At 58.5% G+C, this 15,997-nt stretch overlaps 1 protein-coding gene across 1 annotated transcript; it reads left to right on the top strand.

Annotated features, from left to right (window-relative positions):
* Window positions 1-666: 666 nt before the first annotated feature.
* ZMYND15 (zinc finger MYND-type containing 15) lies at window positions 667-14,647 on the top strand. Its single transcript, XM_084806966.1, has 14 exons — window positions 667-851; window positions 1,978-2,307; window positions 3,432-3,654; window positions 3,768-3,923; window positions 4,617-4,777; window positions 4,978-5,133; window positions 5,704-5,790; window positions 5,910-6,026; window positions 10,161-10,249; window positions 12,655-12,756; window positions 13,180-13,309; window positions 13,496-13,554; window positions 13,966-14,126; window positions 14,425-14,647. Exons 1-14 carry the CDS (start codon window positions 728-730, stop codon window positions 14,600-14,602), a joined length of 2,073 nt encoding a protein of 690 aa, XP_084663092.1. The 5' UTR covers window positions 667-727; the 3' UTR covers window positions 14,603-14,647.
* Window positions 14,648-15,997: the final 1,350 nt, after the last annotated feature.

Genomic DNA, 15,997 nt, shown 5'->3' with positions numbered 1-15,997 from the left:
CGAGCTCGTCTTCCCGGTGCGGCGATCAAGAGCAGGCAAATGCCACCTGTCTGGCTCAGAGCCTGCCACATCCGAGTCAAGGCACCATTTATGTTGCAGAACCCAGAGTCAGAGAGACCACGGAGTGAAGGAAAAAGAGATTCTTTATTTAACGCGCGGGCTTAAGGCTGGAATCGTTTCCAAAGAGCCAGAAGCCCCGAAATACATCAGCACATTGTTTTTATAGACATTGTGACACATATGAAACAGCTCCTACTCCCCCTCCCACGTGGGGTTGCAGTCCTCAACATTTCTTCTCCTAGCACCATTGTTTATAATACAAGAACTGGGTTATAGGGTAGCCGTGATAAGCAGAGAACAGAAGAGAACAGCAGAGAACAAGATATACAATTGTATGACCTTTGACAAAATAAGGAATTCCTGTGTCTCGTCAGCTTACAACAATATATTCAAGGGAGAAAGAGCTCAGCAAGAACATGAAGCATGAGACTGCATGAGGCTACTTAGTCTGACCCCCGATATGGCTGCTACACCGCCCCCAAAGTAGCCCAGCCTCAGCCCTTTGGGGCCTCCAAAGGAACAGAAGCCCTTGGCACCCCTGGACCAGGACTTACAGGCCAGCTGGGGCGATGGGCGGAGCGCCTGGGACGGCCATTCGGAGGGCAAATGGGGTTCCCTTTCCCTGCCCACTTAGGCAACATGGCGCCCTTCCTTCCGGCCAGGGAGAATGGGACCCAGGTGCCTGAGGGGTGGTTGGGGAGCGGCCTGCCCAGGGTTCCAGAACCCCCTGATGTCACAGTGGAACCAGGGAAACCACCAGCTATTTATCTTCAAAGCGGTGGTGACGTCAGGTACTTGGGGAGGCTGGGCTGGGGGGGCGAGGAGGTGGGTTGGGGGGCTGAAGCCCATGCCTTGGGGCAAGCGAGGGGTCTGTGCTGCGGTGAGCCCCTTCTAAGGCCCTCTGGAAAGAGGGCCACAGCATTGCAGTCATGCCCGTTGCGGCTGGTGCCAGGAAGGGGCCTTTCCAGCAGGCTCTGTCCCTTGGGCCCCACAGCTCTGGGTGCCCCGGCTCCGAGGGGGCTCCTGCCCTGCCCTGCTGGGCCTCCCTGCAGCCAGCCCTTTTCCAGCAGCCCCCTGGGCTTGGTGTTTTTAGCCGAGGACGGTGCCTCCTGCCCTGTGAGCGTCGCTTCCAGCCGCTTCTCTCCAGCACAAGCCGTCACCCCCAAAGCTGCCACCTCCAAGCCCCCTGGTCTTAAGGGCAACAGGAGGTGGCCCAGGCCTGGGGGACGGGGAGGAAAGGCCTCTCCCTGATGCCAGAAACAAGACTCCGACGCCATGTCTCGGGGGGGGGGGGGGGGCTGCCACGCCAGCTGCCTCCCACTTCACCTCGGAGCAGAGCCCGGGGCAGGGAAATTGGGGCACTGGCAGGGGTGCGACCCTTGCAGTCAGCCCCCCCACCGCGGAAGCCTTGGAAGCCAAAAAAGGGTCCAGCAAGGCCATGCGGGGGGAGCTCCCCCCCACTTCCTGTGCCGATGGGCTCCAGCTGCGGAGGGCGTCCTGCTTCTCCCAGAACATCACTTCGTGGCCCCTGAGAAGGTGCCGAAGGGCCCAGGATGCGGGCGGGAGCTGGACAGGACCTGCTTCGTTGGTGGGAGGGGGAGAGGGTGGAGGCAGGATTGCGGTGGGCGGGGGAACCGGAGGCTGGAGGGCAGGTAATGCAGTCGGGCTGTCTGCCTATGAGCAGCACATCTTTTCCCAAATACATACCGGCTCCCAGACCTCCCCGGAAATCAAGACCTCCCCTCTAAGCTCAGGTGGGTGGGAGGGAAGCATACTTGGCCCGTGCTCAGAGGCCCCCTCCTCATCTCACTTCACATGTCCACAGGGCCTGAGCTTTGGCTCTATAAATGGGTTGTGGGGCTAAGGGTTACAGGGCCTTCTGTGGCTTACTGGGGCCTGGCCCTGCTCCCTCCGCAGGCATGGAGTTTGTCACAGGCTACCGTGCCGAGATCTTGGACTTTACTGAGCTGCTCTTTGGCTGGTACCGGCACTTCCTCCTGAATGCTGTCTGTTGTCGTGGCAGCAAGCGCCAGGAAGGCTCCATCCGCCTCCTGCCTCCGGATCCGGCCCTGTGGATCTTGCATGTGCTGCCCAACCGCGCCCTGGCCTTCACTGTCGCCGACCCGGGTCAGCAGGTGGGAGGGCGCTTCTACAGCGAGGAGGCCCTGGCGCTGCGGGACCTGGACCGCTTCATCACGTTCGTGGGCACAGGCGGGGAGGGGGAGGACAGCACCGCGCCTGAGACGGGTAGGTTAGTGGCAGCTGGAGTACATTCCCCTGAGGACTGGAGTAAAAGGGAGCGTCCGACATGGGCAGGGTCTGGCAGGGACAGAGCAGGCCCATTTGTGGGCATCCTCTGGGAGCAGTTCTGGGCCCCGGGTGCCTGTGTTGCTAGGCCCAGCAGCCTCTCCCGACCCCGGCCTCCAAAGGTGCTGGACTACAGCCCCCATCACCTTCAGGCACTAGCAGCCATATCGGGGGTCAGACTGAGTAGCCTCATGCAGCCTCATGCTTCATGTTCTTGCTGAGCTCTTGCTCTCTGAAATACATATTTGTAAGCTGACGAGACGCAGGAATCTCTTAACTTGTCAACAAAGGCTAAGGACATAGTGATATGTATATCATGTTCTCTGCTGTTCTGTTCTCTGCTTATCATGGCTACCCTATCACCCAGTTCTTGTATTATAAACAATGGTGCTGGGAAAAGAAATGTTGAGGACTGCAACCCCATGCGGGAGGGGGAGGAGGAGCCATTTCATATGTGTCACAATGTCTATAAAAGCAATGTGCTGATGTATTTCGGGGCTTCTGGCGCTTTGGAAGTGATTCCAGCCTTAAGCCCGCGCGTTAAATAAAGAAAAACTCTTTTTCCTTCACTCCGTGGTCTCTGTGACTCTGAGTTCTGCAACAGAACTCAGCCCCAGCCGCGCCCCAGCCGGGCCCCGCCGACCAGAGGCCCCTGGGCTTGCGGCTCCTCCAGCTTCTCGCTCTGGCCCAGGCAACGGGGGGGGGGGGAGTGGGCAGGAGCAGCAGACGCCATGGCCTGCAGGCTTCCTGGTGCTCCGCCTCTCAAGGTGGCCACGGGGAGGAGGCGCGAGAGCCGCTGGCGAGGCGGGGGCTCGTGGAGGGAAGGGCCCCTGGAGCAGGCTTTGCCTGGGGGCCGTCCAAGCCCTGGAGCTGGCATGGCCAGGCCCCCGGCCATGAGGATGCGGGAATGCCAAAGCCTGCAACGGAAGGCCTTCCCACAGGCGCTGACTGGCGCCGCACCTCTCCCAAAGGCCCACCCCACCGCCCACTGGCATCGCCCCTCGCGCGGGGATGTGGGCAGATCTGGGCCACGCCACTCAAGGCTCCTTGCTGCCCCACTACAGGCCAGCCGCTGTGGCGCGTGGACCACCTCCTGCTGGTGACGGACGAGCACGGCACCATCCTGGGCTTTGACTTCCTGCTGGGGGGCTCTTCGGCGGCCGCTGGGCACGAGCCCCTGGAGGCCCGGGCCCTCGCGCTTCTGTGCCACAGCATGGCCTGCCCCCTCGGGGCTGGGGAGCCCCGGCGGCCCAAGCTGCTCACCGCGGGAGACGCTGCGTTGCACAAGTGAGCAGGGCCAAGGGAGGCCGGCGGGTCCGCAGAGGAGGGCGGGGTGGCAGGCAGCAGCTGGCCCCGATCCTCCCCCTCTCCTGACCCTTCTCTGCTCCTTCGCCTGGCAGGTCCTTGGAGCCACTGCTCTCGCGGCTGGGCGTGAAAATGAGCAAGGGGCCCATGCGGGGCTGGGGCCCAAAGCCAGCGTTCACCTTTCCAACCACGCGTGTGCGAGCCTGCCACGTGTGCAAGCGGCACAACTTTGAGGGCCAAGTCACAGCATGGTGAGCACAGGATGGACATATTTCCATTTGGACACACCCTTCTGCACACACGCATACAGACAGACGTGTGAGCTCCCAGGAAAAGTCCTGCCACGTGCTCTCACATGCAAGATGTGCACGCTTGGTGACCAGTACACATTCACCTACCTGCTCAAAATCTTGCTCGAGCAAACTATTGTGCAAATACATTTTATATCCTGCTTCACACCTGCCTGTCTGCTCCATATTACACACATGTTTGTTTGCCAGAGAGAAACGGCCACAGACCATGTGCTGCGATGCTCTGTTTTACACGATGCTCTGTTTTACACGGTCAGATTCTAGACAAGTCTCTGATATATTCACAGGCTGTCTTGCACATCCACAAGCTCTAGCCTGTCTGTGGAATTCTCTGGTTCACACTTTCAGGCTCTATCACGGTCACACATCCTGCGCATGTCTGTCCCACTTTGTGCATGCGTGAGGGGCCATCTTTCCGATTCAGCCCCCTCCTACATTGGTGCATTCTGGTGCAGGCACCCTAATGCTGTTTGCCCTCTCATGCAGTGCATTCTTCCTTGAAAAACATGCACTTTGTACATGGACGGCCCAGCCCCCTACTACCCTCCATCCCCTGCGTGGCTTCTGCCGCCTCCGCTCTCTCACTGGACCATTCGGAGCTGTCCTGCCACCGGCTCTCCTTTGCACCTGCAGCCAGCACTGCCAGGCAGTCCTGTATTGCTCCGAACGCTGCCGCAAGCTGGACTGGAATCGTCGCCCTGAGGACATCGGACACCAGTTTTGGTGCCAGCGCATGGCTGGATACATGAGCCATGCGCGGGAGCTGGCCAGCCTGCCCTTCACCTTTGCACCAGGTGGGAGCAAGCTGAGTGAGCTCGCAAGAGCAAGGCCTTGGCAGTGCCCGCCCTCGCAAGAGGCCAGGACAGCAGGGGGTGGGGGGGCGCTCACGGAACGGAACAAGGCATCCTTAGGTGCGGGGGGGGGGGCTGTGCCTGGGGTCCCGAGCCTGGGGAGCAGGATGAGGGCCTCTGACCTCTCCCCCTTCCCCTTGCAGAGGTGACCAGCGAGAACTTCAACAAAGAGGGCTTCCTCTCTGCCCGGGGGCTGACCCACGGCTACTGGGCTGGAGAGAGCATGCTGGTGAGAGCCCCCGACTATGGCGTGGGACTGCAGGGGGCCGCCGAGAATCCAGTGGCCTTCCTGCAAAGTGGTGAGGGGGCAGCATGGGGGCTGGAAGGGGCCAACTCAGGCCCCAGGCTGCAAGTGGGGTGGTTGGACCCTTGGCAGCAGGCAGGCAGGCTGGGGCCAGCCCATGTGGAGATACCCTCCTGAGCCCCCTCTTGCTCGCACAACAGCTGCAAACAGCATGTGGGGGGTGGATGTGGAGCAAGGAATCACGGCCTGGGGACGGCCAGGTTGGTCCCTGTGGGATCTGTGTGGGGCCCGAGTCCTGCCAGCTCAGAGCAGGCCAGGTGGCTGCTTCTCCGAGCCTCTCCCTCCAGGAGACGGCACAGCTGGCAAAGAACCCCCCCCCTCCACCCACACCCCAGCACACCTACCCTCACCCACGCTGGCGCTCAGGTGATCAGCTGTTGTTTTCCATTGGGCTGGAAGGGTCTTGGCGCGCAAATGGCTTCTTCAGTGACTGGACAGACTCGTCCCCCATCCCATCCTGCGCCACTCCCTCCACAGCCCATCCCTGGGTAGCAAGGAGGGGCAGGGGGTCACTTGGGGGACCCAGCACTCTCCCTCCTTGACCAGACCTTTTCTTGCCCCCCAGGTAACCCCTTTGAGGCGCTGAGGCCAGAAGGAGGGGCAGCTCTCCCAGCCACCCCTCCTGAGCCCCCCACACCTCGGACGTTCTTCGGTGAGAGGGCTCCGGAGGGATTGGGGGCAACCTCTGTCTGCCTGAGGGCTTCGTTTCTGTTGAGTGATGGCTCCACCTCTGACACCCATGATTCTCTGTCCGTCCGTCCTCCGCCATAGGTTCATGGAGAGAATACTACCAGTGGCGGGGGCTGCCGCTTGGAGCCCCTCTGGCCGTCATCCTGAGCTACCCCCTGACCTTGTACTATATCATCACTCAGCTGGTCCCTCAGCACTGTGAGTATTGGGGTCCCGGACTCCCCATTAGTTCTGTCTTGAACCAAAACCTCAAGGTTCTTCACGCACACACACCTTGCAGCAGCCCCCCACTCCCTTGCTGGGCTGGGCGTGTTGCACTCCCAGCTTCTGACCTGCGCTGAGCAGGGGGTTGGACTCGATGGCCTTGCAGGCCCCTTCCAACCCCACTATTCTAGGATTCTAGGATTCTATGATCCAGAGAGACAATCCCGCCCTCCGTCAGCACTCTGGGCCATTCACATGATGCGCTCCTGCCTGACAAAAGAGAGGGCCAGCCACCAAAACACACCTTGCATTGAACAGCCCAGTCGCTTGGCAAGAAAAAGCACAGCGTTTATTTGAAAGTCATTAAGGGCACACTCCTGTTGAAGCAGACGTCGGCCTCCGAACTCTGAGGCTGACCCCCATTTGGTGCAGGCCGGGCGGAGCGCGGAGGGCTCCACCTCCATGCTCCAGCCACCCAGCATTTGTGGCTAGACACACGTTTGGGGGAAGGAGGAGGGAAGGGGCCCAGAGGCCCAACAGGAAGCCATCTAATGCAGTTTCTTCAGCCCCCTCCCCGCCCCGGGACCACCCGCTTTTCACCCTCTCTGCATGCTGTTTATGAGCACAGAGGCGACGATGGGGCGGAGAGAACCATGCCGGATAACGAGGGGAGGGGGCGGGAGTGTGGTTTCCCAAAACCAGAAGATTCTATGGCCACCTAGACAGTGTCTAGTGGCCATAGGATTGCTCTCGAAGTCAAAATTAGAGAAGAGGTTCCATGGCATTTTATGACAGTGTTTAGAACAGGAAGAAAAAACAAGGCACGCATGACCCGTGACACTGCCTTCCCCAACAGGGGTGCCCTCCGGACGTTTTGGACTACCACTCCCAACATTCCATGACCGTGGGCCATGACGGCTGGGGCTGCTGGGGGTTGAGGCCCCAAACATCTGGAGGCGGCCGGTCGGGGAAGGCTGCACCTTCGCCCTCTGCTAGCAGAGGCGCCGCCTTACTCGGAGCAGGCCCAGCCAGGACCTGCCCTTTCCTTCTATGGCTCTACACTCGCGCGTGACGTGTGATGTGATCGCTTATTGCACCCTTTTGCTCCCACCTCTTCAGGTCTGTCCAGGCCTCCCTTTTACCTCGCTTAGTAGCCCCCCTTTCTCCTAGTGACCAGTGCCCCTGTTAACTGTAAGACACACTTCTCTGGCACAGCCTGACTGCACAACCCTTCCCGAATCCCTCAGTGGTCATGACTTCCTGTACCTTTTGTGCGAACCACGAGCTCCCCTCTTCTGTGTGGGCGTCACCACTTCCTTTTTGTTTCCTGTGCTCACTCAAGGCCTTTTCTTTTCCAAAGTCCTCAAACTTTGGTCAAGCTGAACTAACTTATACATACTTGTAAACAGAAATATACACATTTGTATACAGACATCCCTATCATAATCAATAACATTATGGCTACTCCTGCAGTCGGTATAATTATGGGATGCCGGACCAGGTTCAGGAGGAGTCATCCCAGAAATGTTTCCCACTGAGTGTGAGCTGATTCTATCTGTGGTCCTTCCAAACACATGAGATGAGCTGTTCTATCAGTGATCTGTGCAGTGTTCTTAAAGTACATTGCAGCTTGAATAATTTCTTCTTCTGGATGGCTGTATTCCTCCACCCACCCTAAGATCTTGAATTGATTCCCTAAATGGAACCCTTGCATTTTATATTTACCTGCATCCATGTTGGATCTAAAAATGCATAATTAATAGAGTGTATAATACAGCAGCAAGGGGAGTAAGGGGAGATGTGATAGAGGTGTACAAAATTATGCATGGTATAGAGAAAGTGGACAGGGTGACATTTTTCTCCCACACCCATAATACTAGAACCCAAAGGTGTCTTCCCATGAAGCTGGTTGGTGGGAGCTGCAGGACAGACAAAAGGAAGGACTCCTTCACACAGCGCAGTTAAACTATAAAATTCGCTACCACAGGATGTAGTGATGGCCACCAACTTGGATGGCTTTAAAAGGGGACTGGGCAAATTCCTGGAGTAAAAGCCTATCTATGGCTACTGGTCTTAATGGCTCTGTGCTCCCTCCAGTACCAGACACAGTCTGCCTATGTACGCCAGCTGCTGGGGAACATGGGCGGGAGGGTGCTGTAGGCTCTTCCCACACAACCCCCACCCCTTGGCATTCATGTCGACCAGGCTTGCCCAACCTGGCTCCCTCCAGGTGTGTTGGACTACAACTCCCAGCATTTATTTTATTATTTATTTATTATTAAATTTATTTATCACCCATCTGGCTGGTCACCCAGCCACTCTGGGCGATGTACAACATACAATAAAACAGTTTAAAACAATAAAATTCTACAATAAAAACATTTTCTAAAATACCCTAACCCACCCCAAATGCCTGCCTGAACAACCACGTTTTTAATGCACGACGGAAGCTCATTAAAGAGGGGGCATGACGGAGTTCCCTAGGGAGGGAGTTCCACAGAGTGGGGGCCACCACAGAAAAGGCCCTCTCCCTCGTCCCCACCAGTCTAGCTGTCCTGGCTGATGGGACAGAGAGAAGGCCATCCGAGGCTGATCTTGTTAAGCGGCCTGTCTGGTGCTGCTGGAGGCGCTCCTTAAGATAGGCTGGGCCGGAACCATATAGGGTTTTAAAGGTCAAAACCAACATCTTGAATTTGGCCCGGAAAACAACTGGTAACCAGTGCAACTCCTTCAGCACTGGAGTGATGTGATCTCGCCGGCGGCTGCCTTTAATCAGGCGAGCCGCCGTGTTCTGTACCAGCTGCAGTTTCCGAACCGTCTTCAAGGGTAACCCCACGTAGAGCGCATTACAGTAGTCTAAACGAGGGGAGACCAGGGCATGTACTACTGATGGGAGCAGATGGTCGGGAAGGAATCTCCCAGCCAACTCTGTCCAACACCTCTGGAGGGTGCCAGGTTGGGGACATGGCTGGCCCATTTCTCCCAAGGCCTCCTGTGTGTCCTCACCACCACAAGAGCTAAATGCCTGCATCGGATTTGCAGACAAAGTCACGTACTTGATAAACAACACCCCGCACACATACACACTTAATACCAGACACATGAAAGTATGAATTTGTGGCAAGCTGTCTCCAAGGATTTCTGAAGTCGTACCGGGTGTCAGATGTGTGCCCCCGCTCCTACTAATTATTAGTACTATTAGGGCCACCCTTTTATGGAAGCAGGACCTATGGGATGCTGGGGTGTTGGGCTGCCCGTTTTCAGGAAACACAGTCAGTCCCTCCCTGCACCACACCATGGATCCATTGCCCCCAAAGATCTGGCTGGTTGTTTAGAACCAACCCATCGCCTTCCACACCCTCTCTCCCCACCCTGCCTTCATCACCGTGCTCAGCTGCTGAGCCCTTCCTGCCATCCACCGCCCCACTTCCCTTTCCCCAGCGAAACAGCGGGATCTTGTCAAGCTCTCCAGTGCCTTTGGGACCACTCAGACTGGCTTCCGCATGCCCGCAGTTCCTCTCCCTCATAGTCATTTCCCAGTCACTGGTATTTAGGGGCAGAATTTGAAAGCTTTGGCTTGTCCAAAATGCCACACCAACTACCTGGAGGATGTGGGAAGTCAGGAGGATATGCAGCCAATTTTGGAGGGGCTGCCCTGGCTTCCAGTTAGCTTCCAGAATCAAGGCAGGGGGTTGGTTTTAACCATGGCAGGTCTCCATGGTCTGGGACCGGTGTACCTGTGAATGCCTCCCTCCCTCTGTGCTCTGCCCCTTCAGCTCAGATCTGTATCGGGTGCTCTTCTCCATGCCCCATCACTGTGTGAGGCCAAGGCAAACCCCATAAGGAAGGAGCAGGGTCTTTTTGGTGGCAGTCCTGGAGCCGTGAAGCCGCTCCCTGGAGAAGGTTTGCCACTGCACATCCCTGATGGCCTTTCCAAAGACATTTGGCTGCTGAGGCCTCCCTGGACGCCCTGAGAGCTTGTGCTGTGAACCGCCTTTGGTGTACTGAATGAGGCATGATGCAGAATGTTTGTAAACTGAAAAGCATATTTTAGAGACCACTTTAAGGGCCACTTTATCTCCTGACTCCCAATTCTCCTTCCCTGGCATTGTTTTCTATCTCCGGCAGTTCCTGAGCTGAACATCTTGAACAAACAGTCCCTCAAGATCCATGTGGTGGAGACGGGCAAAGAGTTCAGGGTCCTGATGGTCTTCTGGGTAAGCGAAGGAGTCTCCACGGGGGGCAGACACTGAGGGTGGGAGCCACAACTGCAGGAGGGGGCCAGGGGCTGGAGAGACCTGGGTAAACGGGTGTAAATTCGGTCCCGTTTAACCTCAGAACCTGCACCAAATGGGTCCGAAGCACCCCAGTGGGTAACTAAGCAATCCCAACAGGTAAACATCAACCCAAAACACCACTACAGACAAGATGGTAACTTGAAACCATATTTATGGCTTTATTGCTGAAAATTCAGGGGAAATACAAAATAAAAGAAATAGCATGGTGGTTATATGAGCATTAGAAATTCTCTCTCCAATTATAGGGAAAGAGAATGCAACAAAAACAGAAGATAAATCAAAAGAATTGCAATTGCCAAAGCTGGTACGATGAACTTGGCCATTAAGAGAACGGCTTGAGCTTCTAGCATTGTTATGACTCCTCTTTCCAACTCACTCCTGTTTACTACTTGCAGTCAAAGCTAAACAAAAATAATTCAACCTGTGTGTTAACCCACCCATGGCCTCCTCCTGCTTCTTACTTGAATATAAAACTCATGTTGAATCATTACTAAGTTCCTCTAGGCATAGGAAGAGTAGAGGAAGGAGTTGGAGTGAACAGAAAACACAAGACTTGGGAATAATTCCCTTTCTCACCTTTGAAGATGGGATTCCTAATCCCCTCTTCAGATACAACCTCCAAGTCTCAGTTCGTGAAATAACATAATTTAGTATAGAATCGAACTTCACGGTCTTCTCGCCCAGGGGTCAAGAGTCTGGAATACAAAGCTGCTTATGAGTCCGGGGTCTTCTAGGAGCTCTTCTTGTAGGCCTCTCCCAGATTAAATCAGCCACCTTTACTCTTTGTTAACCCTTTTCAGTACTAGATTAACAGTGGGCACCCTGGGTTTGACAGCAAAGGAGCCCCCACGCACAGATTCGGAAGATCCCCTGGGTTAAGATGTCTCTGCTCTGGGCCTGCATTCAAACCTGTGCAGCACTCGTGTCCCCCCGCAAACAAGAAACCCTGGGCCCATGGGGGCAGATGGGGCTGATCACAGCCACCCCACCGGTGCTGGGAAGAGTGGAGCCCCGTGCCGCCCATGTCCCTGCTGGGATCCCTGATCTGTCATCTCTGATGAGAGCAGGGATTCTCTGGTTGGCAGGGATGTGGCAGGCAGGGAACTCCCCCCCCCCCGACCCCGTTACCTCCAGCCTCACATCAGACAGCATGGCTGTCAGGGTGGACATTGAGCCCATAGAACCTCAGAGCAGTTCTGATTCTGAGGAGGAACAGCTGTCCGTGGGAGAGGAGAGCGCTCATCCCTCCCAGGCCCTGCAGCTGGCAGAGATTCCTCCTCCCAGCATTCCAGACATAGATAGCGCTCCTGGGAGTGAAGGAGCGCGGGAGGAGGGCTGGCTGGATGCTTGACGCAGACGCAAAGAGCGACAAGCTATGGAGGGCGCGGAAGGGAGGCGTAGCGCCCGTTTGGCATGCAAGCAACGGTCACGTCCAGAGGGCCCAAAGGAAAAGGGGAGGGACTCTCCCTAGCCCATAAGTTCAGGGTCTGCAAGTGATTCTCGTTCAAACGGGGACCAGCTGTTTCCAAACCAGGGCATAGGTTACTCTGCTGTTCATAGCTTAGTCGCTGGTGATGGAGTTATTAAGTTGTAAAAGGAATAAAGCCTTGAAAAGAATCCTTTGTCAGTGTCTGGAGCTGGCTACTGGAGTAGACTGAAAGAGGCCGGCTAGGGCCCCCTGACAGTGGCAGGGGAGCCTCGTGCCCCAAGCAACCCAGGGAGGCTCCGAGGCTCAAGCCTCCACGGCCCCGATGCGGCCCGCAGGCCAGGCTGGGGGCTCCATACCTCTGCCTGGGAAAATGGCCTGGCAGACTGACCCTTTCTGATGCCAGTCCTGAGCCTCTCGGGGGGGGGGGGGACAACCATGGTGGTGCTGGTGATGGAAGCCGCCTTCAGCTTGCCGTGTAGTCACCCCAGGCGTCTTTGAGCTCCCCTTTGTTCCCTGAGAGCCAGAGAGGTGTGGAGCCGGGGCCCCCAGGGCTGCTGAAGGGCTGGGTGGCGATCCTGCCCGCGCCACCTGTGGTTGCACAGCCAGATGTGGCTGCTTCTGTGAGCTGCTGGTGAGGAAGCGCAAGGGGTGGCGGGGGCCACAGCGGGGACTGCTTGCACCTGCAGTGACAGTTCAGTGGGGCAGTGGGCTGGGGGCCCTACTGGGAATCCTGAAGCTGCCAGTGGGGTGCTGATGGTGGGAAGGAGGCGCTGAAGGCTGTCATGGGGCGGAGCACGTGCCGGAGATGCCCAAGAGGGTCCGGGGCAGCCGAGGGGGCGTGCATTTCAGGGGCCACTCGCCCTCTCCCTCCACGCTCTCTCCTCCACCCCCACAGGAGCTGTCGGTGCTGCTCCCCCGTGTCTCCCTGGAGCTGCTCTTTGTGGGGGACACTCTGCCCCCCGAATTGGATGGCCAGCAGTTTCTCTTGCAGAGAGACGTGAGTTCCAGCCGAGGGGGCTCCTCTCCCATGTCTCCAGGCAGCCGGCGCCCCATCAGCTGCAGCCATTTCCGCCGAGGGCTGCTTGCTTCTCTGTGCCCCTGCGCTGCCAGCAACAGCGCCAGTGTGCTCCGGAGCCCCCCCAGCACCCTCTCTCCCGATGGCTCAGCCCCCTGCAAGCCCATGGCTACCCCATCCCAGCAGGCTCTTGGGTGCTTGAGTCCTTTGGCTCATGCTGCTGGCACCGCCCCCCGCTCCTGTCCTCCCTGCCCAAATCCCTCTGGGGGCTCCGCTGGGTCTTCTCCCCAGCTTTGGCCAGAGTGCATGCGCGTCGGGGGGGGTGGCACGTGCACCCTACTTCCTGCTTTGGGGCTTCCTCAGTCTGCGCTGACGCACAGTGCTGCATACCCCTCCCCCCCCCAGGAGGAGCATGGCGTTTCTGTCCGGCCTGGACTGGCCCCCAGACTGAAAGCGGGGCGCCGGGAGCTGCAGTTGGGGTTCAGTGCCCGCCCGTACCACCTGTTGCAAGCACCCAAGCCAGACCTGGTGATCGGTGAGAGCAAAGGCAAACGGGAAGGGCCGAGAGGGCCCCCACGGGGTGGGAACCGGCGCGAGGGTGCAGGGATGAGCTTGGCCACTTGGCCAGAGAGTGCGGCAATGGGGGGCACAAGGGACTGGATGGGAGCAGGGGGAGGCCTGTGTCTGATGCCGGCGCCCTGATTCCCCTCCTCCCACTCAGGGTTTAACTCTGGATTTGCCCTCAAGGAGACCTGGCTGAGTTCTTTGCCACGACTTCAGGTGAGAGTCCCGCCCAGCATCCCACAGGACCACAGAACGTGACCCCCACGCCCCCTGCCCCGCAGCCTCTGTCCTGTGGGATCCTGGGAAGAGACAGGGCCAGGAGGAGGCCGGGTGTGTCCCAAGCAGTGACCGCACTGTGGCGCCCACTCCGCTGCCCTCCGTTCCGGGGCTGACCTTCCTCAGCTGCCCTAGCGCGAGGTCACAAGCAGCCCACCCTTGTGTGTGAGATGACTGTACCAGATCTGATCAGGACTCGTTGGGATCCCCACCACACACCGTGGTGCCTGGGGCAGGGGAGGGGGCACATCACTGGTGCCCAGATGCTGCCATGGGCGGGGTGGAGCGGGGAACATGCCGGGGGGGGGCACATCCCCACCTGCTTCTGCCCGCTCTTTGCCTCCCTCGCAGTCCCTCCGAGTGCCGGCCTACTTCACCGAGTGCAGCGAGTACAGCTGTGCCGTGGACGAGGCCGCGGTCTTGATGGCCACGGGTGGCGGTGCCAGCCCGGCCCAGGTCAACCCCTTCCGTTCGCCGTTCCGGCAGGCCGGCATCGACAACGCCATGCCCTGGTGGGTGCCCCGGGGCTGGCTACATGCGGCTGGCTGTGCTGGCCTCTGGCCCCACGGCTGTCCCAAGGGGGGGACATGGGGCACCATGCCCCACTCGCTGTGGCTGGAGCCTTCTTCCCACCCTCCTTCCCAAGCGGGGTGGGGCTGAGGTGACGCCTGGTTCAAGGACTTCTGGCCCGCCCTGATCGGGCCTGCACAGCTTAGCAGCTGACTTCAGTGGTGACCCTTCCGCGCCCCCCCCCACGTTGCCCCAAGCCCACTTTTGCCCCATTTCTTTCTCCTCTTCTTCCCCTGCCAGGTACTCCAATGCGTTCATCTTTCACCTGATTTACAAGGCATCAGCCAGCAACCATCGGCAGACGCCTGCCGCTGCTCCGCAGCCCCTCCCCGCCAACGGGGCCCCAGACCCGCCAGAACCAGCCCGCAGCCGGCGCAAGAAGAGGCAGATCCGCGCAGCTGGGCGCCGGCGCAAGTGAGGGGGCAGGGGCACCACGGGGGGGTGAATAAACCACGCCATGAGAATTGTGCCTCTGCCCTCATTTCTACAGCTGGCCGCCGGTCAACCGTCCACTCATCTGTGGGCCCCTTTGGCCTTGAGGGAGCTGGAACCCACATGCAGCCCCCACCAGCCTGCCCATCCGCCCGCCCCCTCTCAGAGACAGCCCTGTGCATGACCCATCGCAATATTCTCAGTGGGGGGTGACATCAGCAGGGATAACGGCCAAGGCAATCTCTGTCCCGGTGGGGACTCCCCATGCATAGCAAGCTCAGCTGATGAAAAGGTGCTCTGCGCCACTGAGGCCATCCGAGCTTCCAGTGACATTGACGGATCTGGGAGCACCCCCAGACTGCAGACCTGGCCCTTTAGCAGGAGGGAGCTCCCTCCAGCACAGGGTGAACGTCGCTCACCCAGGCAGAAGCCTCTCCAACACAGCAGATCTCCTCCTCATCTGGGCGGAGTCTCAGCATGTTGGCCCCCTTCCAGACCATTGCCCAAGCCCTGGGGCAGAACATCAACTCCCGCACCTGTATCAGATGCAAAGGAGAGGAAGAGCTAGGTGTCATCTGCGTATGGGTGACACCTTGGCCCACATCCCCAGATGACCTCTTCCAGCAGTTTCATGCAGATGCTGAAAAGCACGGGGGTTGCAGCAGAGCCCTGAGAAAGCCCCGCAGCACAGCTGCCGTGGGGCAGAGCAGTAGTCCCCCAGCACCGCCTCCTGGAATCGGCCCTCCAAGCAGGGGCAGGGCCACGGCAGCAGAAAGCGCCCAGCCCAGCTCAGGCAGCCTATCCAGAAGGATGCCACGGTTGGAAGATGGCACTGAAAGCTGCTGAGAGGTCCACGGAAGTCAGTGATGCCACATCCTGGTCCCTCTCTAGGTAAAGGTCATCGCACAGGGTGACCAAGACCATTCCTGCTCCAAAACCAGCCCTGGCACTGGACTGGACCGGAGTGGGAGCCTCGGCCCCATCCAAGGGAGCCTGGAGGTGATCAGCAGCCACCCGCTTGAGCACCTTGCCAGGAAGGGAGGCCAGCAACTGGCCTGCAGTTGTTTCACCTTCTGGCTCCAGCTTCGGGGTCTGTGCACCAGATGCTCCAGCGCATGAGCGGGCAGCTGCTGAAGTGCACTCACAGCCTGCGCGTGCGCTTTCCAGGGGCGCCCTGGATGGCCACTGTGGAAGCAGGCTGCTGGCCAAGGCGGGCCTGGGTCTGGTGCAGCATCAGGGCTCTTCTGGCATTCTTCAGGAGTGACCTGATGACAGCCTCTTCCAAAGGAGCTGGTACCAGACGCCCCCTCCCTGCTGAATGTAAGAAGCCGAGAGGGGCAAGGGGCTGGCAGGCTAGTGGTGGGCTTCCACGAGGTGGAAG

This window comes from Heloderma suspectum, chromosome 6 (assembly GCF_057233095.1).
Source record: "Heloderma suspectum isolate Gila_16-S chromosome 6, 16-S_ref, whole genome shotgun sequence".
In the NCBI taxonomy this organism is placed as follows: Eukaryota; Metazoa; Chordata; class Lepidosauria; order Squamata; family Helodermatidae; genus Heloderma; species Heloderma suspectum.
The sequence above is the reverse complement of the archived record's forward strand: the minus strand, read 5'-3'. Positions and strand labels throughout refer to the sequence as shown.

Coding starts and splice junctions, on each gene's coding strand:
- ZMYND15 (XM_084806966.1), top strand. CDS start 728: ATGGGACCCAGGTGCCTGAGGGGTGGTTGGGGAGCGGCCTGCCCAGGG. Junction 852..1,977: donor CAAAGCGGTGGTGACGTCAG/GTACTTGGGGAG, acceptor CTCCCTCCGCAG/GCATGGAGTTTGTCACAGGC. Junction 6,027..10,160: donor TCAGCTGGTCCCTCAGCACT/GTGAGTATTGGG, acceptor TATCTCCGGCAG/TTCCTGAGCTGAACATCTTG.